General features: G+C 46.4%; 1 protein-coding gene across 1 annotated transcript in view; it reads left to right on the top strand.

Annotated features, from left to right (window-relative positions):
* Positions 1–22,316, top strand: part of dnaaf11 (dynein axonemal assembly factor 11) — a 47,537-nt gene extending 25,221 nt beyond the window's left edge. The window contains exons 12-17 of the mRNA XM_030116048.1: positions 10,758–10,905; positions 11,261–11,269; positions 12,380–12,494; positions 21,579–21,757; positions 21,808–22,089; positions 22,200–22,316. Coding sequence (XP_029971908.1) covers positions 10,758–10,905; positions 11,261–11,269; positions 12,380–12,494; positions 21,579–21,757; positions 21,808–22,089; positions 22,200–22,316 — 850 coding nt within the window. The remainder of the gene's footprint in view (positions 1–10,757; positions 10,906–11,260; positions 11,270–12,379; positions 12,495–21,578; positions 21,758–21,807; positions 22,090–22,199) is intronic.
* The last annotated feature ends 1,753 nt before the right edge of the window (positions 22,317–24,069 follow it).

The following is a 24,069-nucleotide window of genomic DNA, read 5'->3' as shown; positions in this document are numbered from 1 at the left end:
AAAAGCTGGAGTCAGGAACAGAACCTCTGGTCAGGAAAGAGGCAGGATTTTCTTTTCAGTCTTGTTTATTGTTATGCAAACTCAACTAATGAAACCTACTTCTACGATAGCAGCATGAGCAGCTTTTACCCAGTATCCCATCAGCGATAAGTCCATGTAGAGCCTGAGGACTGGCGGTCAGAACTTTTTCTAATCCTACATTCCGGGACCGTCACGGAGTGGTGCTGAACTCTGCTCCTGGTTGGGATCGCTTTGGGAGCCTCCTGAAGTCCAGAAAGATGCTCCTGAGGCTTGTTGGTGACCCCCTGCTGGGTTGTCTCCAGCACTCTGTGACCAGGAGGATGGGCAGCAACATGTTTTTTTACAATTCCACCTAATTATGTGTAATTTCTATATTTTCCTATCCTGGGGAACATGAGTCAGAATTTGGTAGAAGTCTGTCATTAATCTTCATCTGCAGTACACTGTGACTTTACGTGCTCTTTTTAATGGCTTTGGAATTGCTTTATCTTGTTGAACATCCCCTCATGTCTGATATTTCCTGAAATAAATCTGTTGTTTCACATTTTCTGACAAATCCAGTCTGAAATGTCAGGTATCGTGGAACGGAGTGGACATGGAATTCATCAGATAATCTTTTTTGTGCATTGATGACATTGTCAGGGAAGCAGGATGATATTGGTGCAGTATTAGTGTCTACTGATTAACACAAAAACATTAAACAGCATCCGCTTGAATTGCCATTACTTTATTTGTTTTTTGGGGACTAGAAGAATGATATTCTCTTGTCTCGGTGCGATCACCATTCCCGCTTTATGGCTTGGAGAGGCTCCGTGTCCTTCAGCTGGCCCCAGGCCCCTGCAGTCCCCCTCCCTCAGATTAAACACTGGATGGAATGCTGAGCTGCTCCTGCATGGCGGCAGGCGGGAAACGCTGCTGGCTTACTGTATTCAGCATGATTAGGAGTAACCTTTGACCTTAAGCTTACCCACAGGTTCTATATTGCCTCCGGCATGAATACAAATGGAACTGAAATGGATTGACTTGATAACAGAAGCCAGAGCGGAGAGTAAACGGTATGATGAAATGGAATAGCAAATATGATCCGAGATCTACGGCTGATGTGGCCTCTGATCGTGTTAGGCTGAGTTTAAAAGGTCAAGGTCAACAGAGAGGAGAAACCAGGAAGACTGTTTGATTAGCCTTTAATTCAAGGGACTTGAAAATAATGAAATAATGAGGAAAAAAACAGTTGTGATTAGTTTTATTAACAATCTATTGAAGGTTTGTGCTGAGCTCGATAAAATAAAAACAAATTTACGCTCTTCAGATTAGAGGGAGCAGGACCAAAAACTGCCTGCCATGCAGATAAATAACCAGATCATTTGATGGAACTGCAGGAAATCAGGAAAACACCTGCTGATGTCCAGGAAATATCTGTTCTGTCACTTTCCATTTAACTTAATCAAAACTCCATTTCAAACCCGGAAACTTTCCAGGTGAACTGGTGACTTCATGAACAAACACTCCGACTGGTTTAGGTTTGAAAGTCAGAAAAAGATGATAAACATTTGGTTTGATTTGGTATTTAAACAATGATCAGTTTTAACCTGATAAACTCCTCTAAATAGTCTGTTTTACATCTGGAATGTTGCTCCTGTTAGATAATAGACATGTTTTGTGGAACCTGATTATTTCATAAGTAACCAACAGAGCAGCGATCAGCGGTTTTTCTCTTTTTACCGGGATTTTCTTTTCAGAATTCAGGATCTTATTAACCCCTCATGTGTCTGTGTTTACATTGGAGAAGCTGCCGGGTTTATCTTCATAAGCCGACCCCTCCTCCTCCGAAGCGCTCTGACGTCTGACAGAGCGCCAGTTCTTCACGAGGAATCCCTTCATCAATATTGCAGCGTGAGCAGTTATTAGTCCCGGCTCTCATCAGAGCCGATCCTGGCCTGATAACAAGGCGTGAACACTTCTCTGCTGAGGGCTGCAGGATGTCATGACCAACGGGCTTTTTGCCGTGAGTGACCAGGAAGGACATTAGTGAGAGGAGCCCCGCTCTAATGACTCCATCCATCTGGTGGAGGGGAGTTACCCTCTCTCAGGTCTACACGCTACCAGGATGACCGTCGACTCGGAGCTAAACTTAGAACCGGCTGGAAGACGTCATAAATCTTCAAAATCACCTTCCACCTCTTTATCATTAATGCACTCGAGAATCGTTCAGGTCCTTTACAGCATTAGGAGTTCCAGGAAGGTAATGAGCTGCAGAAGCACCCTGCATGGGCTGGCCTTCACTGCTTGATACTAATGTGAAACAATGAATCAGCTGGAGGTTAAAGGCAGAGAATATCGCCGTATCAGCAGCAATCAGGTGAGTTTTACTCTTAGAGTTAAATGAGAAAAGGCTTTTGTTGCTTTGGATCTCAGGCTAAACAAATCTATTAAACAAACAGAATGTCCATGGGGCAATTTGGAGTTCAGTGCCTTGCCCGAGGACACTTGGACCGGGTGAGATGAGGGTTCGAACTGCTCACCTTGAGAGGTGACCCCTCCACTGAGCTGTGTCAGATCCAGTGACCCCCGACCCTGACCTGGATGAAGAGTTAGTGCTAAAGAGAAGCAGGCTGCCTGAATCAGAGAGTTCAGATTCTTCTTCAACCGATCTGCTTCCTGTGAGCACAGGAAGTGACTGGCAGGTCTGCTTCTTATCTGTACCTGAGGCGATGGGATTACGATCAGACTCCTGACATCACCTGTGGCTCCATCGGTAATCATGGCCTCGAACAGAAGCCGCTGCCGCTGCTGCTGCCTGGAGTAACTGGATTACATCCCCATTATAAAATGAGAGTGATACCCCATCGGAGCTCAGTCCTGATGAAAGCTCCGCTGTGCTTATATTCCTGCGTCAGGAGGCTGGAGGGTCATCTGTGGTCAGTATGTGGCTTTCTATCTGTAGTAAAATCCTCTGATTTCTCACGTATCTGAGTCTGAGGGTGGTGATGCTTCCTGCTCTGAGTGGCTGAGCTTTAGGTTGAAGCTGAGCAGGTCACGCCCGAAGCACTGCAGGAAAACTGGAAATGATGTGAATAATAAAAATAATCCCTGCTTTAGTGAGTCGCACTCTGTGGCTGGACATGGCCTTTAAGTGTGAGAAGACATTCATTATTTAACCTGGAAAAAGCCGGATTGACCTGTGCAGCAAGGAATTGCTTCGCATGTCACTCTGGGATTTCACTCGGTGAATCCGTTCGGGGAAGGAGGGGCTTGCTGTAGAACTCTTTGCGTTCATTGGACGGAAGGACACCGTGCGCCGCCTAACCATGTTTGGTTTCAGCCAATCACTGCAAAGAAAAAAAGGACGTCGACAGCAAGCACCTGGCAAGTGAATATCAACAATCAGCCCACAGTGGAGAGAGAGTGAAGGCCTATTCATCCTCCACAAGAACAAGAACAAAGTTCGGCAAGGGAGGCGGTGCGAGAACAAAATGACGTCATTTTGTTCTCGCACCGCCTCCTTGCCGAACAAATTTCGGCAGCCTCGCGCCCTCCTCGTGTAAGAACTTTAGGTGCGTTCACGATGGCAAAGCCAGAGGCAGACAGAGCTAGACGAAGCAGACGGCGCAGCCGTGGGGCGGAGTTATAAGTCTGCCTCCAAGTCGGACAACCCTATGTTCTCCATGTTTGTGTTTCTCATGACTCCACTGGGGGGGGTGTTTACAGGCCTGGCATCCGGGGTGGCAATGCCCCCCCCCCCCCCCCCCCCCGCCTGTGCCTCCTTGCCCCCCCTGGCTGTCAGAGGGGTAATTTTGTTTTTCTTATTAAAAACAAAAGAATTCATAATTTCTTTTGTGTGTCACATTGTGTTAATTCATATTCAGTTAACTGAAATAAACACAATTTAAAAAACAAAATAATTTTAAGTTACGTTTTGGCTTCTGTCATGTGAAGCGTGCTGCTGCTGCAAGTGCTACCAGGCATCAAGGGGGGCAGACTGCCTCGCCCCCTCAGTCCAAAAAATTAATAAAGTTTTCAGTCTATTTTGTGCTTAAAAAACAACAGCAAACTCCACTGGCTTGATCAAATCAATATGAAGTGTTGCGCTATTAAAAATTCCAAAAAAAAAAAAAAAGAGGAGACTCCAGCTCTACTAAAGGTGAGGGCTGGTTATTTTATCATTTGTTTTATTACTATTTGTGCTTTTTAGCAGTGTGATTAATGATCATACTTTGTTGGACACAGTAGAACAGGCCTCTGATCTGTGGATTCTGTTTTTGCGTTGCTCCGTTACTTTTTTGCCACCTTTGCCCCCCCTCCCCCCTCTACACTGGGCTGGAGCCGGGACTGGGTGTTTATTTATGCAAATAAAGCGTGTTGTCATCAAACTGATGAGGAGTGGGCTGGGGTCCAATCCCCTGCCTGTATGAACCAGAGAGGTGGGCCAGGTAGCCGCGGTGAGTTGCTCTCCAGCAGCTCACGCGGCTACCTCTGTGACCGATCTCGTTTGGGTCTCGCGAGTTTTCGATGCCCTACGTAGGTCCTACGTATCAGTGACGCCGGGCCAAATCTGGGCGGGGCGGCTCAAAAGTCTTAAAGGTCTGCCTCTGGCTTTCTCGTGTCGAACGCACCTTTTGTTCTTGTTCTTGTGGAGTATGTAGGGGCCTTGAGGTTCGTGACAAGATGTCGAGTGATTTTTGCCGTTTATGTAGCGAAAATCTGCGCATTAAAGGCGTTCTGACAAACACTGTGCTCATTTTTGAAAAACCCCGCTTGACCATAGACGAATGCGTGGCGGACGGATTAGCAGAAATCGGCTGTCAGCTTAACCTTGCCGGCAAGATCAATTCTGGCGGTATTTGTTCACACACGCCACGAGAATCCATCCTGCACCAGGCGCTCATGCGCTCGGGCTCGAATTTTTGTCCTGCGGTCCAATCACGCGTCGTTTAGGGTCGTTTACATCCACTGTTTTCGCTAGTCATGCTAATATTATTAGCAGTCCATCGCTTCCTGCGTCAAAGCTTCGTGTCCCGCCCTAAACGACGCGTGATTGGTCCGAAGGAAAACAATCCGAGCCCGAGCGCATAAGCGCGAGCGGTACAAGATGGATTCTCGTGGTGTGTGTGAACAAATACCGCCAGAATTCAGCTTGCCGGCAAAGTTAATAATTATTTCCTTTTAAAGCGATACTTCAACATTTTGGCAAATTGGCCCATCTAGGGCAATTCGTTAGTCATTTAGAACAGCATACTTACTTTTTTTGTGAGGGCGAGCTGTTGTTTATTCAGCGGTGCGTCTGAGGAGAGCTTCACGGCGGACATAATGGAAGTGGACAGTACAGTTGCTTCCCTCGTCAAACTCATCAAATACACAATCCAACAACCCCAAAACACACTTTGGTGGACACGTTATAATCCGCACATTCACTACGCTGTGAAACACCAACAAATAATATTGTAGCGTTACGACATTGAAGCAAATATTGGGAACTACTTTTTCTTTTGAGATCACTACGCCCAGACGCCATGTTTAGTAAGTAGTTCCGTTTTAGCAATCTTCGCAAAAAAAACGCTCAATCTCGTAATTTTGCATTAATATTTCACAGCGTAGTGAATGTGGGGATTATAACGTGTCCACCAGAGTGTGTTTTGGGGTTGTTGGATTGTGTTGGATTGATGAGTTTGACGAGGGAAGCTACTGTACCATCCACTTCCATTATGTCCGCCGTGAAGCTCTCCTCAGACTCACCGCTGAATAAACAACAGCTCGCCCTCACAAAAAAAGTAAGTATGCTGTTCTAAATGACTACCGAATTGCCCTAGATGGGCCAATTTGCCAAAATGTTGAAGTATCGCTTTAAAGACTTCAAAGTCCAACATTCTATTGTCAGGCAGACATTTTTAACAAACTGCAAAAAACAAACTGAGCTGTGAGATCGCTATGCAGGAAACAGTGTTGTTCTTGTGATTGTGCTGCAGATCTGCCTCACAGCTTCACTGAGAGTAACTTCAGGAACTTCATAAAAACAGGAGGATGTTTCCACCGACACTGCAGAAGCTCAGTGAAACTGATGTTTTGTGGTCTCCATGAAAGTATTGACAACAAAAAGCAGCAGTTAAAAGTAACTGAAGCTGCCATCAGTTCTCCAGACCTGCTCATCGCTGATCACCACCAAGAACATTCTCTCATCTTTCTGTAGTGTGTGTGCAGCATTAACACTTAGTTTGAACACTGTATGACATTCAATAAACTCCCGCTCTATAAATAGGCACAGGCTGACTGCTCTATCAGCAGGAAATTGGACCAAATTGCTTCCCCGTCTTCTTGGTCCAAGCTGGTAATTTTCCTGCAGCAGAGTGAAGGAAGACGGCGCCGTTTGTTCGCCATCCAGTATATATGTCCTGTGGCAGCTTTATTCCCTTCTCAATAAACAAGTTTCAGAATGTACAGACTCATGCCGGAGCTCCACCTCCCGCTTCCTGCTGCTGCTTATTGTCAGCCGCTGTGCGGGAGATTAAATTCTAACATCCACGCTCTTCCAGGAAAATCTGCACATTTCATTCATTCTTGTTTCTCTCGCCGGTGGTCTCCACTTCTGTGACGATACAGTCGGTATAATTACCAGTGCTGCGCGCGATAAACCCGCATAATGCAGTCTTGCATTAAGACGCAGCTCGTGCATGAATCCCTGAAGCCGTGGCTCGTGGTGCGGAGGCAGCAGGGAGCGCTCTCCTGACTGCAGCAGGTTAGTGAGGCGCTCAGAGGTCTGGACGGAGCTCCGGCTGGGTTGGACGCTTGGTCCCTGATGTCCTCCGGGACAGGAGGACGCCTCTCTCAGGTAGATTGGCTGTTGGTCTCCGGGGACAGTTGGGACGATATTATGGGAGACGTCTCTCCTTCTGTCCACTTCCAGTCTGCTTCCACAGAAACCCTATTTTCAATAACAAGATGGATTTCATTGATTTATAATAAAACTAAACTGCCAAACGGTTTAAGAAATTACTCCAAACTCATAAATACTCTTTAAGATTTATGTCTCTTCAAACTCTGCTTCACTTTTAGTAAATATCAGTGCAGTTTCATAACAGTTTAATAATATAACTGCATCATCAGCTGCTGTATATCTGAACCTGTCCAAGGTGCCGATCGGTTCAGTTTACTGCGAAATAAACACTATTCAAGCTTTCATTAAGCCTCTGAACCGTCCTGACAGCTTTCATGTCTGTCAAATAACTTTAACAGTGAACCAACAAAAGCAGCTCCGTTAGTGTTCTGGCATGCATTAGAACTGGCTCTGTGATAAACATGGACACACAATTAAAACTAGCAAGACCTCAAATTCCCCTCGCTGACAGAGAAAAAGGTGAATTGTGTCTTATTTATTTGAGCAGATTGAATGAAGCTCTTTCTGTTCACCTTGTCCTGTTTTCTGACTATAAATGGCTGTAGGAAGCATAAAAACTGCATTTTAGAAGTAAGGGTGATCACAGAGGATCACCTCAGAGTGGCTGTGAGAGACTGGAGGCTGAGCTGTTTTTCCTCTGTCAACATATATTTCAGTCATTTTCTTCCCTCAATGAAGGAAATCCTCCTTACGACATTAAGGAAAATGATAAAACTGACTGAACAGACAGGCGTGCAGTGAAAATGAGACTAATAGCTTAAAGTCTGTTCATCTCGTCAATATATGAATGTTTAGTTTTTCAGGAAGAAATTGACTGATTTGTGTTGAATCTGTAGGTCGGTCTCCGTCCGTCTGTCACCGAGTGAGACGAATTGCTGCAGCTCCTATAACTTAAACATGACAGGCGTCAGGCAGTGCATGGAATTCATAAATCTCATCCATACAGTTAAACTCCGAAATCCACTAAAACATTAAAATTAAAGTAGCAATACAACTGTTCTAACCAGTCAGTGAAGAAGACGAAGACAAGACACAACGGTTGAAAACGTCTTTAAAGGGCCTCAGTTGACTCTTAACCTCTTTAATACACCACTAGTTAACACACACACACAATTACCTCCTGCAAATATTAATCAGAAATTATTCTTTCAAGCAAACAAAGTGATTCTCACTGATTCATCAGAAAACCCGGCAGACTCATGAGGAAACAGAAACACAAGAATTCATAGATCTCAATCATTTTTAATGTCAAGACTTTTAATTGCTTAAAAACGTGGTGGAATGAAATGAATAAAATGTTTCTGAATGAAATGTCTCTGATGGATCATGAGCAGACGTGCAGACACCACTGGTGAGCCCAGGCTCTCAGAAATATGAACAAAGGAAAGAAATGATGAACAAATGAAAAGGCAGTAAAAGAAACGCAGCGCAGAACAAGAAGTGCATCTCGTTCTCGGAGTTATTTCTTTTTAAATCCACTTTAGTGTTTGAATATCTCTTAATGTATTCCTGATGCAACCAGAGGTTGCTCACTGTAAAATTTCAAAATATGATAAAACTCTCATAAAAAGTCTGGAGCCTCTCAGATATTCATAGCTGCCTTCAGTGAGGGTAGAATAATGTGCTGTGGAGATATTAAAGTATTGGGTTTGACGTGCAGAGATGAGATACAGGGCTTTCTGTCAGATAACCGCCCAGCAGGAATGCGTGCAGCGCAGTCATATTTACAGTTGGAGGGCTTAACTACATGTCCGGGCCGAGCCGTTCATCACACCTGTATCCGCTCCCGTATCGACTTCTGCACGTTAAATCTTCAAACTCAGATGTCTCTGCAGCAGGATGAAAGACGGCCCGTTCACCTGCTGCTCATTTCAGCCTCCAGCAGCTCTGGCTTCACAGACGGTGAGACGCAAAGTGACGGGTTGTGAATTAAATTATTCGACAATAGGATTAAATTATGTTGAGACAGAGCCGTCGCGGTGTTTTGACTCGGTGATGCAGATAACGCTTTATGAAACGGCTTCCTTGGTGCAACTTTCGAAAACATCTGGGCTCCGTCTCGCTGGAGGTGCTGGAAATGCTGCTGCTGTGCACACACACCACGGCTGCAGTCAACACCTCTTCTGATGGACAACTAGCAGGGGATACAGTCAGGTCGGCACCACTCCAAGTCGGCCCCGGCCAACTCGGCACCGCCCCGGGATACAGTCAAGTCGGCATCAAGCCAAGTCGGCCTCGCGGGGGGGGGGGCTCTCGAGTGGCCGAGTTGGTCGGTGCCGACTTGACTGTAAGCTGCTTACCAACTCGGCCAAAAGCGTCTTTCTTTTGTTTTTAATCACGATGGTGGATAATGTACCTGGGAGCTTCATGTTTGACGTCCGAGTAGCTTAGCTACGAGCGCGCAGCGCTTAGCGGCTGTCTGGTCATGTGACCGGTCCCAAGGCATTCTGGGAATCGTAGTGCAGCGATGCCGGCTGCGCCGGGACGATTTGCAGTTTTTTTCGTGCCGGCAGCGCCGCTTCTCCTCACGTAGCAGGCAGGGGACTGGAGGACAAACTGTGTGGTTATGGTGACTGACAGGTTAGAGGTGGAGGATGGACCTGGAGCTTCATGTTTTACATTGTAATGTAGATGGCGGGCAAACAACATTTACAACAAAATACATGCTTTTGCAAATGACAATGTTTGTTAAAGAAAAGAATAATGACTGATAAACTAACAATGTTGATCAGAAATGAACAAATCAGCATAAGCATAATGCAATACAGGTATTATTTTGTGGTTGGGATGAAATACAGCAAGTATGATCGAGTTCGCCATGCAGCTTCGGTCTTCCTAGGTTTCCACTGATTGGGTAAAAATAAATTAATTCTACTGGCTGACCAAACTTAGAGGGTGGAGAACATTACAATAAAATTATAATGCAGGCGACTGGTTTGATCAGGCTGCGTTCGCGGATCACATGCCGGTCACATGATCTGGTCACATGACCAGACAGCCGCTCGCGCTGCGCGCTCGTAGCTAAGCTACTCGGACGTCAAACATGAAGCTCCCAGGTACATTATCCACCATCGTGATTAAAAAAAAAAGAAAGACGCTTTTGGCCGAGTTGGTAAGCAGCTTACAGTCAAGTCGGCACCGACCAACTCGGCCACTCGAGAGCCCCCCCGCCCGCGAGGCCGACTTGGCTTGATGCCGAGTTGACTGTATCCCGGGGCGGTGCCGAGTTGGCCGGGGCCAACTTGGAGTGGTGCCGAGCTGACTGTAAATCCAACAGCAGTGTTTAGCTCCAGTGTCTTCACTCCACGGGTTGATTTTCTAAATGCAGTGGCTGTGATAGTGTTCTTTATTCTTTATTCTCCTTTCATAAATCTAAATTCTGTTCATAGCAGATGCTGCTGAGGCGCCGACAGACCATGATCACTGAAGAGGCTTCCTCAGAGAAATGAGGCCTTTACAGTAAAAGTCGCTGTGAAATCACTTATTTGCTTACATGTTTTTCCAAACATTTCTTTCGTACCAAGGCAACAAAAAGCGTTTATTCTGCCAGCTATTCTTTCAGAATCTGAGTTTATTTATTTCCCATTGACATGGATAAATTCCTAGCACTGAAATGTGGCAGTACATTTCATTATCACTTAATTTAGAAAGAGATTTAATCAAATTCATCCAATAAACCTAATTTACTGAACACACCCCCCGGGATTAATAGATAATGAACTGTTTAATAAGTAAATAATCAGAAGTAGTTGCAAAATTATTGCAGTGTCAATGTACAATGTTGTGAATGTAGGAAAAGTTACCCAAATAATCAAAGCTGAATGTGTTCACTGTTTCCATTCTGCAGAAAAGCCGGTGTTCCCGAGAGGCTGGAGGTCGACCCCAGCAAACGCACAGCCGTGGACCTGGCCGGCATCGTGTGGAGGCAGAGAGCTTCAGAGAATCCACCGGAGGCCGCTGCTCCCCTCTCTGAGGGCTTCCAGGACCACCCGGATGTCCCACCTCTCATATGACGACTGGCTGCAGGCCTCAGACCAGCCTGACGGCTTCCTGTGGGTTTAGAGGCTCTCAGAGCAGATATGTTAACAGAAACCGTGAGAAAAGCAGACTGTTTGAATGTGGCAGGCCTTCAGATGACTGTGTGTCTTTCTGCTCTGGTTGATAAATTTGTCAAATTTGTTTTCAGAAAAATGAAAGTTGCAAATGATGCAGTTTATGTATTGCTCTGAATAAAAGAAGTGGGCGGCTGGTCGGTGCCAGTCTTCAGCTCAGGGTGTTTTTGCTCCACCTTCTTGTCCTGTGATTACCCCGGATTGTTTTCAGCTGTGATGTTTTCTGTTTCTTCTCCAGGAGGATCCGGTGAGTTCATCTGTTCTCTTTATGTTCTGTCCCTGTTTCATCCAGGCACACTTCATCTTTTCCGGTTTACCCTGTGTTTTGTGCTGACACTTCTGTGTTAGCCATTTTATTTTTGTTGTTCTAAAAAGTCTTGGGTTGGGTGTTTGGGTTCAGTGTCTGAGTTCCTGACAAAATGCTGCTGCTCATCCACGCTGCCCCCGTCTCCACGCTTTCCTTTTTACAGATTATGAAACAAGCTTTAACCTTATTTTAAATTAAATTACTTCAGAATTACAGAATATAACACTGTAAAATGTACACTTTCAGGAAAATTAGATTATCCTTGTGGTGAAAATGCTCGGTCATAATTTTATCTCTTGGTAGTACAATAACAGTTTTTTCTTCAGTGTTTTCCATCTCCAGCATCGCTTGTTCTTTTGACTCGGTGCTGAAGGACATTCTGTCTCAGTCTGTCCAGAACAACATGCTCTGTGTTTCCATCATGAAGTACCTTGAGCCTTGTAGCAACCGAAGCTAAAGGAGCGCTTCAGTGACTGTCTATTTTATGTTTGACACATTTTTGGAGAGTTTCCAGTCTCTGAATATCATTTCATCAAAACCCTGAGAGAGGATTTCAGTGAGTGTCTGACGGATCTCCACAGTGAGGCCAGCCAGGTCCTCCACATGCAGGGCCAAGACTAAACCCAAACCAGGAACTCTACAACTCATCTTTTAATAAATACATATCCTCTCTATGTCTCTTTCAGACTCTTGGAGAGGTTGGATCCAGGTAAAAAGACGAGAGGATTAAACTGCTGCCGTCAGTCAGAAAGTCCAGCTGTTCATTTTAGCGTCGGCAGACTGAACTTCTTGCAGGTGTTTAGTTTTTGCTGCAGAAGCAGGAGGGTCAGTCAGCTGAGCGCGGCGGCCGTCTGTGTCGTTCTGTGTCGTTCTCTGCCTTCACTGCGTTGCCTCCTCGTCTTGCCGTCCCCCCAGCAGAGACACTCTGCCAGACAGATCAGAGAGCCTGTCCACGCACCCTGAGGACAGCGGTCCAAACATTCTCAGCCCACTTCAGCTCTCCCTCAGACTCCACTCAGACCTCCCCGTCCCCCTGTCCTCGCCTCTCAGACTCCATCGCCTCCTCGTCCTCCTGTTACAGCCACGGTGTGTCCAGGAGTGATTTTGGCGGGGGACCACTCCTCCCTGCTGACAGCGCAGGTCTTTCATCAGCCGTCCTGTATCTGTACGCCGCTCTAGTTTTCATCTGGGGACCAGTTTGATGTTTGGGATAGCATCTTGCATGAAACTAGCTTGTCCAGAAATACTGCTGTGAATTTGATGTCTGTCTTTTCAACCTGAAACCTTCTTGGTTTTATTCAGTTCAGGTTCATTTATATAGCGCCAAGTACAGCACAGTCATTTCCAGGAACTTTACCGAGAGAAATACTACAGTTCACATGAATGCATTGTTTTTTTTATACAGCGCTTTTCTGGACACTCAAAGACGCTTCACTTGCATTATTCATTGGTTCCATACATGAGTATTATGTCTTTTTTTTAACTGCTAAGTGGAATGTGTGGTTTGTCAGTCAGATCCAGGAAGAGGCCTCGCAGTGGTGCAGTGTTGAGCCCGGACTCACTGGGAGAGAATCCAGAGTTTGATTGGAGGGAGTGGAGTTTTCCTGAAGCCTGGTGGACTGGTGAACGCTCCACGGTGCTCTGCCTTCAGCCAGTCCGCTGGGATCAGCTACGTTTGACCAAGAATTAGAAGAAAGAGGATGGATTTCAGAGGAGATCAACCCGGTGAAGGTCAGTCCTTCCCCAGTGAGCACTGACTACCTCTGGTAGTAGTCAGCCTCTGGCTGCAGTCAGCTCCATCGGGTGGACGTCGTCCATTCGTCATCGTGTCTGGAGGCAGCAGGGTCTTGTCAGCTGCTGTGACTTCCTGTCTCATGGACTGGGTCGGGTCCAGGAATTGTGACGGTCTGATTTAATCCACGGGGCTGACGCAGTGTGCTCGCTGTTTGTGCATCGGATGTGGAGTTGCTTGCAGTTTTTACTCACATGTGAAACATCATCTCAGCCTTTGTGGAATCGGGGTTGTTGTTTGGCTAATTATTTGTTGCCATGGCGACAGTGATCCAGGCTGTTAGAGCCACGCTTTGTGCAAAAATGGTAAGGTAATGCGAACCGACCCCCTGACACTGCCACCGCCACTCTAATGACTGCTCTCCATCCGGGATGTCAGAAATGTCCTCTGAGTCCAGGCGATCTCCAAACCAACATCAGAAACATAAAAGTTCACCGTGACCTTTCAATTCACCGGAGAGAAGTGACATGAAATATTTCAAGAGACATATAAATATGTAACCTAAATCAAAACTGCTGTCATTATATCATTTCCCTGGTATGGAGGGTTTAATATTTGTAATCTGCTAAACATATTCGTAAAAAAATAAGTCTGCAATCCCTCATGTTGTCTCAGGCTCCAGGTTTTATCAACACTGGAACCATGTTAGGCTACGATTAATCATGTAACTGTGGTCTGAAAGCCTGCCCTCGATGTTCAAACAGCAGATTGAGTTGCAGCACTTTACCGGTGGACGTGAAAAGCAGTGATTTAATAGCTGCAGTGTCATGAAAACTTACACTTGTTAAAGCCCAGAAAGCAGCAGGCGCGGAGTTTCTGTTTCTTGGCTACATGTTGTTAAAACACACCAGACTGTGCAGCAACTTTGCTTTAGGTTTTTCAGAATCATCCGTTGAGGACTGGGAGGACCACCGCGCTGGCAGGACGTACAGCGAGATACCGTTCATCTCCGCTTCAGGTTCAGAGCTGGATCAGAGGCCTGGAGTCTTCCTGTTCTCCCTGTGCCTTCTGTCCTCAGTCTGGTGATGTATTTGAAGTTCAGTAGGAGAGTGTGTGGAGTTACTGTCGGTTTACGAGCTTCTTTCCAGTAGCACTCCTTCTTAAACCATACAGCTCGGTGAGGTTTGTACTTCACACCGCCTTCTGCCTTCAGCCGTCTGATGAGACGCTTCCTGCTGCTGCCGCAACACTGAGGTGTGACGGCTGGGAAGCTTTCCAGATTGACGGGAGAGCATCATCCCTGGTGTTACTTTGACCCACATCTGGAGAACGATGAGCTGACAGTAGACCGGCGCTCCGTGGGCGGCACCGACTTCTCCTCCGCTTCATTAATTATTGATAAATAATCCTGCCGGTCCGTGGTGCGGCGGCGCTGATAAGCCGTGTTGCGTTGTCGTTGGTTTAATGAGACAGACCTGCGTCACCACTGGCATTTCAGTCAGACCCTCCAGGCTCCCAGTGGGCTGCAATTACAAGAGAAAAGCCTAGTGAACAATCCTCAACTCTTTAACTGCTGTCAGTGTGGCGGTGGGAGCTGGGTTTGGTTTCTGTGGTGAGCTGATGTTTGGTGGATGTTCGCCACAGGTCCGGCGACCTTACAGACTCATGTACCTTTCAATGGGAACCTGCGCTCCAGCTCACTTTCCTCACCTACATCTCCATCCGAGCCGGGGCCAGGTCAGGTTGTTCTCCAGAAGAACGGAGTCAGGACGTTTCTGTTCACTGGTGCTTTTTTCTTTTTGCCACAATGAAAAAACACCCATATTAGACGAATCCAGGCGTCTCGCACTCAGATATGTCTCCTTGATGAAATCCGCAGACACAAAAACCTGGAGCACCTGCCGCCTCTCCGCTCAGCCATCCTTTTCTTATCTGTCCAGGCCGAATCACTGCCTCATCGATTTGTCTGTTGCCATGGCAGCAGATGGTCCCACTGGTTCTGAGCTGCAGCACCGACTCGTGTCGACCTGGGTCACTTTCTGTTCGTCATCTGCTGAAGAGAGAGAGGCGCCTGCAGCTTCTGGGATATTTCCACTGACAGCAGTAGATGGATGTACAGATAGATGCTCCGTTCAGGGAGGTTCACCTGCGGAAACAGCAGAGCCAGCGCCCCCCTGCTGTTTTCTCTTGTCTGGTGTGTTGTCAGTGAAGGCCTCACACAGCAGATGGGCTGGTAGACACCGGCTCGCTCTCTGATGTACTGAGGATTTCTCCCTCTTTAAGTTCAGACACAGATCAGTGACGCTGTGTGTGTCGCTGTGCGCTGCTCTCTGGACCGTTGCTGCAGTCATCAGATAAACTTTGCTCTATTTTTATCCAGTTTTTATCAGGTGGACTGTGATCTCCGTTATTTGTGTTGGCTGCTTTGCCACAAAGTTGTCACGTCACCCAGAGAACAAACCTTCCTCTTCATAGTGTTTGAGCTACACAATTAAGTAAATTCGAATTTCATTACAATCCTGTCATTTCTTGGTTTTTACCAGTCACATAGATATGAAGTAAACCTTTGTGATGTTCCATGATAATATTCATCTCTGTGAAATATATGCATCTTTGAAGTTACAGTAATTTTCTTTGTAAAATTACCAACTTTTGTCATGAACTCTACATCTTTAGGCTCATAGCGAGATAGCCTCGGTCATTTTTCAGCAAAATGGAGATTTGTAACTCTGCTCCTCCACCACGGCTGCGTCCCTCTGCGTTTCGCCTCTGTCCTCAGCCTGCTGGTGTCCAGACTACTCCAGTCATCTCGGCGTCTTTGGCCGTTTTGCTGCTGTTTTTGTTTAGTTTTCTAAAATTGTTCAAACAGCACTTCGGTGTTTTGAGACTATATGCAACGTGCATCGCAGTCATTAGGGTTTACCGAGACAGAGTGGCCGTGTTGACGGGACATGTGTTTCTGTTGTCATGGCGACGGGAGATAAACAGAGCCAGCGAGCAGGTTAGGATGAACCCTGCCAGGCTGTGGGCCGTGTTGACGCTGTCTGTGAGACGGAGCTCATTCTCCAGCCTGCCGGAGGGTTTCTGGAGCAGCGTCTCGCTCTCTGACAGGATTCCACCCAGCAGGAGACCTGAATCCCAGAAGTGATGCAGCCAGAAACTGCTGCAGAGCGGTCGCACCGTTGAGTTTGCAGCGTGATAATCTGAGACGTGGTCTTCGTCGTGGCCCGGCTGGCACCGCTGCCTCCCATATGCTCCGCGTTAGACGCTTCACAGTATTTCAGTATATATGTCACATTCCCCATCCTGGATGTCTTCCAGACCAGTCTCTGCTTCAGCATCAACGTCTGCGGCTCATTCTACTAACGTCCTTTATACCAGCAGGCCTTGTTTGTGTGGCCTTTGACCTGTCTTGCCAGGGTGATGAATAGGATAGCCGTACATGTGGAGCTGCCCCGGGGGCTGATGGATGCTTTTTTCTTCTTCCTCATTGGAGCGTGTGTGGCCCGGTGTCGGTATCAGCACCGCTCTGTTCTGTTCAGGAACTTTGGCCGCCGCTGGGCGGGGCCTCGTCCTGACAGGACGCCACACAGCTGCAGGACTGGGTCGCTGCCTGGGACGGCGGTTCAGACTGAATGTGAGATTCTCACTCCGGAGTCGCATCGAACCAAAGGGACACTTCAAGGAGTCATGTGAAGGAAATCCAAAGACGTTACGTTTCCTGAGTGGTCTTCCTTTTCTCTCCCCTCTCTCGCTCCCGTCTTCCTTTCCACTCCGGGATGAATTATTTAGCCGTCTCCCTCGGAGCAGCCCTCCTCCCTCTCTCTGGTTTTCTGCACCTCTCTGGGCCGGCCGTCCTGTGCTGCTGCCAAGGACAGACGTGGAGCGTCCATCCTCAGTCCTGCAGTGCCGGAGCTGGAGCAGCTAATGAGCTCTCCAGCACCGTGGACATTAAAGCCAGCAGGAAGCTGCTTTCAGACTTCTCTGTCATTGTTCTGGAAGTGCTGCCCTTGTGTGATGGAGCTGATGGGGGTGAAGGGGGTAGAGAGAGCCTCCAGGCGGAGGGCCACCAACACCTGCAGGTTCCTGTGTTTTTAAAGCAATACCAGGAAATAAAACTCAAAGTGCTCAAGAAGTTAAATCAGTCAGACTGAAATCTGCTGAGCCCAGACGACTGGAGCATCGCTGACCGAGACCGAGACAGTCAGGACCGTTCTCTATAGGGTCTTCTTCACTTTGGTTAAGCAGCAGTTCCAGATGTTTCGGTGACACACGAAGAGTTCCTGCATGCTCATTTAGCAAAAACAAGAGTTTGCCTTCTCTGCTGATGTACCCAAACTGAGCTTGTATTTATTTATTGACACAAGACAACAACTGTCACACTAAGTGAAAACTCCAAAGGAAAATATGTTCTTTAAATGTATTTCTAAAAAGTTTTCAGTCATTTTCTTCATGGAAAAGGAAATTCAGAACCCCTCTGGTTTTTATGACAACAATCATAATAAAGCTCCATAATTAGGGCACTATGTTCATTCAACACTGAAGGAAGTTGTGTAAACGATATGACAGAGCATTTCAAAAAAAGTTTTTTTCAGTTCTGAAGTGCTACCCTCCACCACATGACATGTTAGATTCAAAAACAGATTTTAAAATATTTACAGTCATACAGCTAATTCCATCAGTTAAAAGATCAACCTAATGCTCAGCTCTTCAAAAAAGAATCACCAAATCCAAATGTGACTTCTGCATGAGACCAGTCCTTTGCAGCCCGTCCACTGCTGAGAAGACACAGAGGCAGCAGAAGAGCAGAGCCTTCTGGGTCCACTCAGCAGGAAGAGCTTCAGGTAGCACTGATCTGGCTCTGACAGGCCTGAAGCTCGCTCTGGACCAAAACCCTCCTCCGCCTCCGCCTCCGCCCAGAGACAGCCCCGGGCTGATTGATGTCAATCCTGTGAGATTGATATGCTTGTTTTAGCATTTATGCTGAGTCTCTGTATCCGCCCGTCCTCTGGGAGCCGACAGCTGGAGTCGTTTTTCACCGGCCTACAGCTCCATCCACCCAGGATTTAAGTCCGCAAGCGTCTCCAGAGGCAAAAACACATGACGGCCTCACGTGTTCATTTCACCTTCACCGCGGTCCTGATCGCCACACACACACACACACACACACACACACACACACACACACACACACACGTTTGTACAGCTATATGTTGTGAGCAGGGTTGGGGAGTAACGGATTACATGTAACAGCGTTGCGTAATCAGGATGCAAAAAAATTGTAACTGTAATCCGTTACAGTACACGCAAAAAATATGTAATCTCGTTACAGTTACTTCTGATAAAAACACGGATTACTGAGCGGGATTACTTTTGAAAACCAGACAGGACCAACAACAGATATCCGTATACAGACATCGTGACACTTTACAGCACCTTACAGCACAGACCGCCACACCGTAGATCTATAAACAATAGACACTGAAGATATATAAATGATAGGCGCCGAATCCACCGCTGTCTCGGAGCAGCCTCTGCTGTGTTTAACTGTGAATGAAAAAATGCCATGGATTTTACCCCCTGCTGCTGGAGTCATGGCTGCTCCAGAGAGAGAAACTCATTCTTTGACTGGAAACGGAGACATTTTGTGTTTAAGTCAGATGAGGCCAGAACTTCTCTGTAGGATGTAAACTCTGCCTCCAGCTGTGAAAACGCTCTCAACATCCAGGAACTCATCAAACCTGAAGACACATCGACAGTATGAAACACACCTGGACTCACAGTGAAGCTAAAGTGTTGTTAGCCTGCTAACCTGTCAGTAACCTGCTAACCTGTCAGTAACCTGCTAACCAGTCAGTAACCTGCTAACCTGTCAGTAACCTGCTAACCTGTCAGTAACCAGTCAGTAACCTGCTAACCAGCCTCACCAGGCTGAACTCAGAAGAATCTGATGGAGGCAGTAATCTCTTCAGCCTGGATGGAGGATTTACTGGAGACTGCATGTTTCCTTCTGTCACTGAGGAATGAATCAACTCTGAACTCTTGAAAAAATACTGTGCAAGGCCGACCTGAAGACAAAACACTGCTCACTCCTGTAGTGACTACAGCAGTACAGCTACAAAGCAGATTTTGAGTATAATATAAATGTGTGTTAACACTGTCAGTGCGGCTCCTGGTTCTGCTGCTGGACTGTAGAACTGCTGGAGAATCACAGTCTGAACTGATGCTTCTGATCCTGAGTCAGAAAGAAAGTCAGATTGTCAGTAGAGGATGTCATGTTGTTGGTATTAACTGGGGCTGAACTCAGAGTTCAGCAGAGTTCAGAACACTCAGAGCGTTTAGTGTTTACTGTGTAGAGCTGTCACTACACTGAGGACGACACATTGTATTTGTTTTTATCTTTTATGTTTGCTGGTGAAGTAATCTGAAAGTAACTAAAAGTAATCTGGTATGTTACTTTTTAATTGAAGTAATTAGAGTAAGTTACTGATTACATTTTTTGACAAGTAACTTGTAACTGTACCGGATTACAATTTAAAAGTAACCCTCCCAACCCTGGTTGTGAGGACACTCATTGACATAATGCATTTCCTAGCCCCTAACCCTAACCATCAAAAATGAATGCCTAACCAGAACCTATACCCTAAACCTAACTGTAGCCCTAAACCAGAAATCAAGTCTGAACCTCAAAAAGGCCAAAAAAGGTCTGTCGAATAGTGAGGACCGGCAAAAATGTCCTCACTTTCCACAAATTGTCCTCACTTCTAAGGTTATAAACCCATGGTCCTCACAAAAGGTCCTCACAACAACGTACAAGTACACACACACACACACACACACACACACACACACACACACTTTATCACGGTAGCGCTCCTCTGGTCCCTGTGGTGCTGGACTGCCACACTGCTGGAGCTGGTTTTTCATCGGTGTGGAGCTGAGTCTCCGTGCTTCAGATCTGTCCAGAGTGATGTCTGTCTCGGGGAAAGCGCTGAGCTGTTGCCAAGTTCAGAGGAGCCAACATGTAACAGGAACTCCGGCGCTTTGAAGACGTTTCCCTGAGAATTAAGTGCTGAGATCAGGGATTCTCATTCCGCTCATCGTGCTGTTTCTGTGAAACTGAACCTCACCCAGTCACAGTACGATCTACTGATGGGTCTGGATAAGATGATGGGAATCTTTATCTGGCAACAATAAGCTCACATCTACACAAGAGTGTGTTAAACCATATATACATGTTTTTTAATGTACAATTGATATGAAATGTAACATTTTCACATATAAATTGATAAATATAAGATGTTATGAGTCTTTTTTCCATAAAATTCATATTTAATCAGGACTAAGTATACAGGTTCATGCTTAAGCGCATACATGGATTGTAGAAATTATTCAGAAGTGTGTATGCTACTGGCCAAACATTTTAAAACACAACGTTTAATGTCTCATTTCACTCTGAAATGGAAGATAAAGAAAATGAACTTTAGCTAAAAAAAGAAATAGAATCAATTTATAAACCAGAATGCATTCTAAGCATTTGACTCATCAGAGTGGCTCCTTTGGTTGATATGACAGCTGAACACACTCATTCTCTCTGCTGTGGAAATCTTCAGAAAGTTCCTCCCAGCTCCACTCTGGGAGTTCTGACAGCTATACCGTCCTTTCGCCTATAAAGCGACACACACAGGGTCTCTGTGATGAACCAAAGACTTCAGATGTTGATTCTTCCATCCTTCTGCCAGTCTTCTGTCGTCCAGTGGTTCAGGAAGACTTCTTTTCTAATCCTGATGTTTCAGCACTAGCAGTGGCTTTCATGCTCCTGTCAGACCGGCTCTCCAGGTCTTCTCAGACTGGAAACCCAGACTTGTTGAGCTGTGCTTGGAGCTGATGTCCTGCGATCCGCCAATTAAACAAGCTGGTAACTCTTTAGAAACTAGTCTTCTGACTGAGTAATGGCTCTGGGTCTGCCAGACCTCCTCCTGTTACACTGTCTGTGTCTTTTGATGGTGATGGAAATTACCTACTGACATTTTTAAGTCTTATGGTTCGTGCAGCTTGTGGTACTTCATCACTTTGCACCATTTCAAGCCGTTCATCGGACTCGTCGAATATCAAACATATATCTGCAGCATATATGACAATCTCGACACTGGGCTGTCGTGGAGGAGAGGCTGAGCGGGCCATGATGAAATATTGGGAAACTAATGAGTTTTTGGACAATTAAAGCTGTTTCAGGAGCGGCGTTACCCATGCCCCGCATGCTAGACCTATACCGATGCCTGCTGCTTGATTTTGGATCTAAATTTTCCTGAAGCACTGTTCGGATCAGAAAAGCCTTCTGGGTGAGTATATTGTTCTAGTTCATTCTATCACTCACCCCCATGCTTATGAAGTGCCTCCAGCGGCTCATCATGCAGCACATCAAGTCTGCCCTCCCATCCACCCCGGATCCCTAACAGTTTGCTTATCGGTCCAACCGCTCGACCGATGACGCTATCGCCACTGCTCTCCACTCAGCCCTGACCCACCTGGAGACCAAGAACTCCCACGTCAGAATGCTGTTCATCGACTTCAGCACAGCGTTCAACACAATCATCCCCCAGCAGCTCATCTACAAGCTGGACCAACTGGGACTCAACACCACCTTGTGCAGCTGGCTGCTGGACTTTCTGACAGGGAGACCACAGGCAGTTCAGGTTGGCAGCAACACCTCCGGCTCCATCATTTTGAACACGGGGCCCCCCAGGGATGTGTGCTGAGCCCCCTCCTCTTCACTCTGCTGACCCATGACTGCACACCCACATCCAGCTCAAACCTCTTCATCAAGTTTGCGGATGACACGACCGTGGTGGGTCTCATCAACAGTGATGAGACGATCTACCGGAGTGAGGTGAGCCGCCTGGCCACGTGGTGTCAGGACAACAGTCTCCACCTGAATGTGGAGAAGACGAAGGAGATTGTGGTGGACTTAAGGAGAGAGCATTCCCAGCATGCTCCACTAACCATCAACGGTGCTGCTGTGGAGAGAGTGAGCAGCACCAAGTTCCTGGGTGTGCACATCTCTGAGGATCTTTCCTGGAACATCAACACCACATCACTGGCTTAAAAAGCTCAACGGCGGCTCTACTTCCTCTGCAGACTGAGAAGAGCGAGAGCCCCGCCCCCATCAGGACCACCTGTTACAGAGGCACTGTAGAAAGCGTCCTGACCAGCTGCATCGCTGTGTGGTACGGCGCCTGCACCGTGTCCTGCTGAAGACCCTGCAGCGCATCGTGCTGAGAGGATCATTGGTGTCTCTCTCCCCTCCCTCTCCTCCACCTACAACACCCCGCCTCACCCGCACAGCCACCAGGACCGCAGGTGACCCCCCCCACCCCGCCCACAGCCTCTTCAGCCTGCTGCCGTCGGCCAGGAGACTGCGGAGCCTCCGGGCCAGAACCAGAACCAGCAGACACGAGGACAGCTTCTTCCTCCAGGCAGTCAGGAAGCTAAACTCCCTCCCTGCTCTGCCCCCACTCCCCGTCACTGACCTCGGGTTTGCACTCTTCTGTTTTTACTTTGTTCAAAGTAATTTATTTTATTTGTTACTTTAGCTTTTTTAGTAGGCTATTATATATATATATATATATATATATATATATATATATATATATATATATATATATATATAATATATTATTTTTTCTTTTTTAAACTGAGGTATTGTTTGTTGCACCGTGGGTCCGAGAGGACTATCATTTCATCTGTGCTGTATGTCCTGTATGTATGGCATATTTGACAATAAAGCTGATTTTGACTTTGATTAACAATGTGAAAACTGTTTAAACCGAACTTATCCTTTAATTCAGCCTACATTGAGTTTTACTGTGCCCTCTAGTGGTGGAATCAGTTCTGACAGATGCAATGGAAGATTGGCGTGTGAGGAGGAGATGGGAATGTTCTTAACACCAGGGGCCTCACCTATGAAACTCTGCGGGAAAATCTGACAATAATTGTGCGTGGGAACGCAACACACTCTTCTGTCCGCAAAAAAAATTCAGGAGCCAAAAAAAAGTCCACCGCACAGCTGTTCGCAATTTCCAAGTCACGGTTTCAAATCCTGCGGAGAACGTGTCGGTGGCCGACCACACCCACAATCCCCCCAACTCCACCCCTTGGCACCATATATGGGTATGCAAATGAACTCATGAATGAAATCTGGGTACATTAGACAGTGCAGCGCAGCGCGGAGCCTGCAGATAACAGCGGATCAGGCAGATGACGTGTCGAAAAATTAAGATTTTTATGACATTCTGGCGGGTTGTGTTGAAGCACTCAAATAAAAAAAAAAGCAACATTTTAAATCTTATTCCAAACATAAAGAAACGAACGAAAACGATAGAAAAACACTTTTTGATCAGCCAAACGAGCAAGAGTGTGCATAATCATGGCATTTACAATTTAATCGCACATTCAGCAGAGGACACCGCAGCTTTTCCTTTTCAAGGCGATCAGCGTCTCGCTGCAGAACACAAGTGTCGCCGGCAGGTGAGACGCCGCATGCAGGCGGTGGATCTGCCGCTGAGGAGGTTTGAGGTGATGCTGCAGCTCCTTATTTTATTATTGGTGAGGGGAGAGCCGATCTTCTGTCCTTTTTGGAGGACACAGCAGTGGAGAGACAAACGGAGACACGTTGAGTGGGAGCAGGTGTCAGTGCCATCAGCCTCACTACTGCTGAAGTGAAAAAAGTGGTCCGACTTGAAGGTGAGTTGTCATAATTCATAGTGTCTCAACATTGCAGAAACACCTTTACAAAAAAAAGGAAAAAAAAACTTAACATAAAAATGTTAAAAAAACAAAAAAATCATAAAATATGATTGTGCGTCCATGCATTATCAAAATTGTTTTGTCTCTGGAGTCAGCAGGGTTCTAATGCACTGCAGCACTTAGAGGCTGTGAACCCGGGATGATTCGGGGTTCGGACGTCAGATATGGCCATGGCAAAATAGCAAACATTTTTTTGTGTCAA

This window comes from Salarias fasciatus, chromosome 18 (assembly GCF_902148845.1).
Source record: "Salarias fasciatus chromosome 18, fSalaFa1.1, whole genome shotgun sequence".
Lineage (NCBI taxonomy): Eukaryota > Metazoa > Chordata > Actinopteri > Blenniiformes > Blenniidae > Salarias > Salarias fasciatus.
The sequence above is the reverse complement of the archived record's forward strand: the minus strand, read 5'-3'. Positions and strand labels throughout refer to the sequence as shown.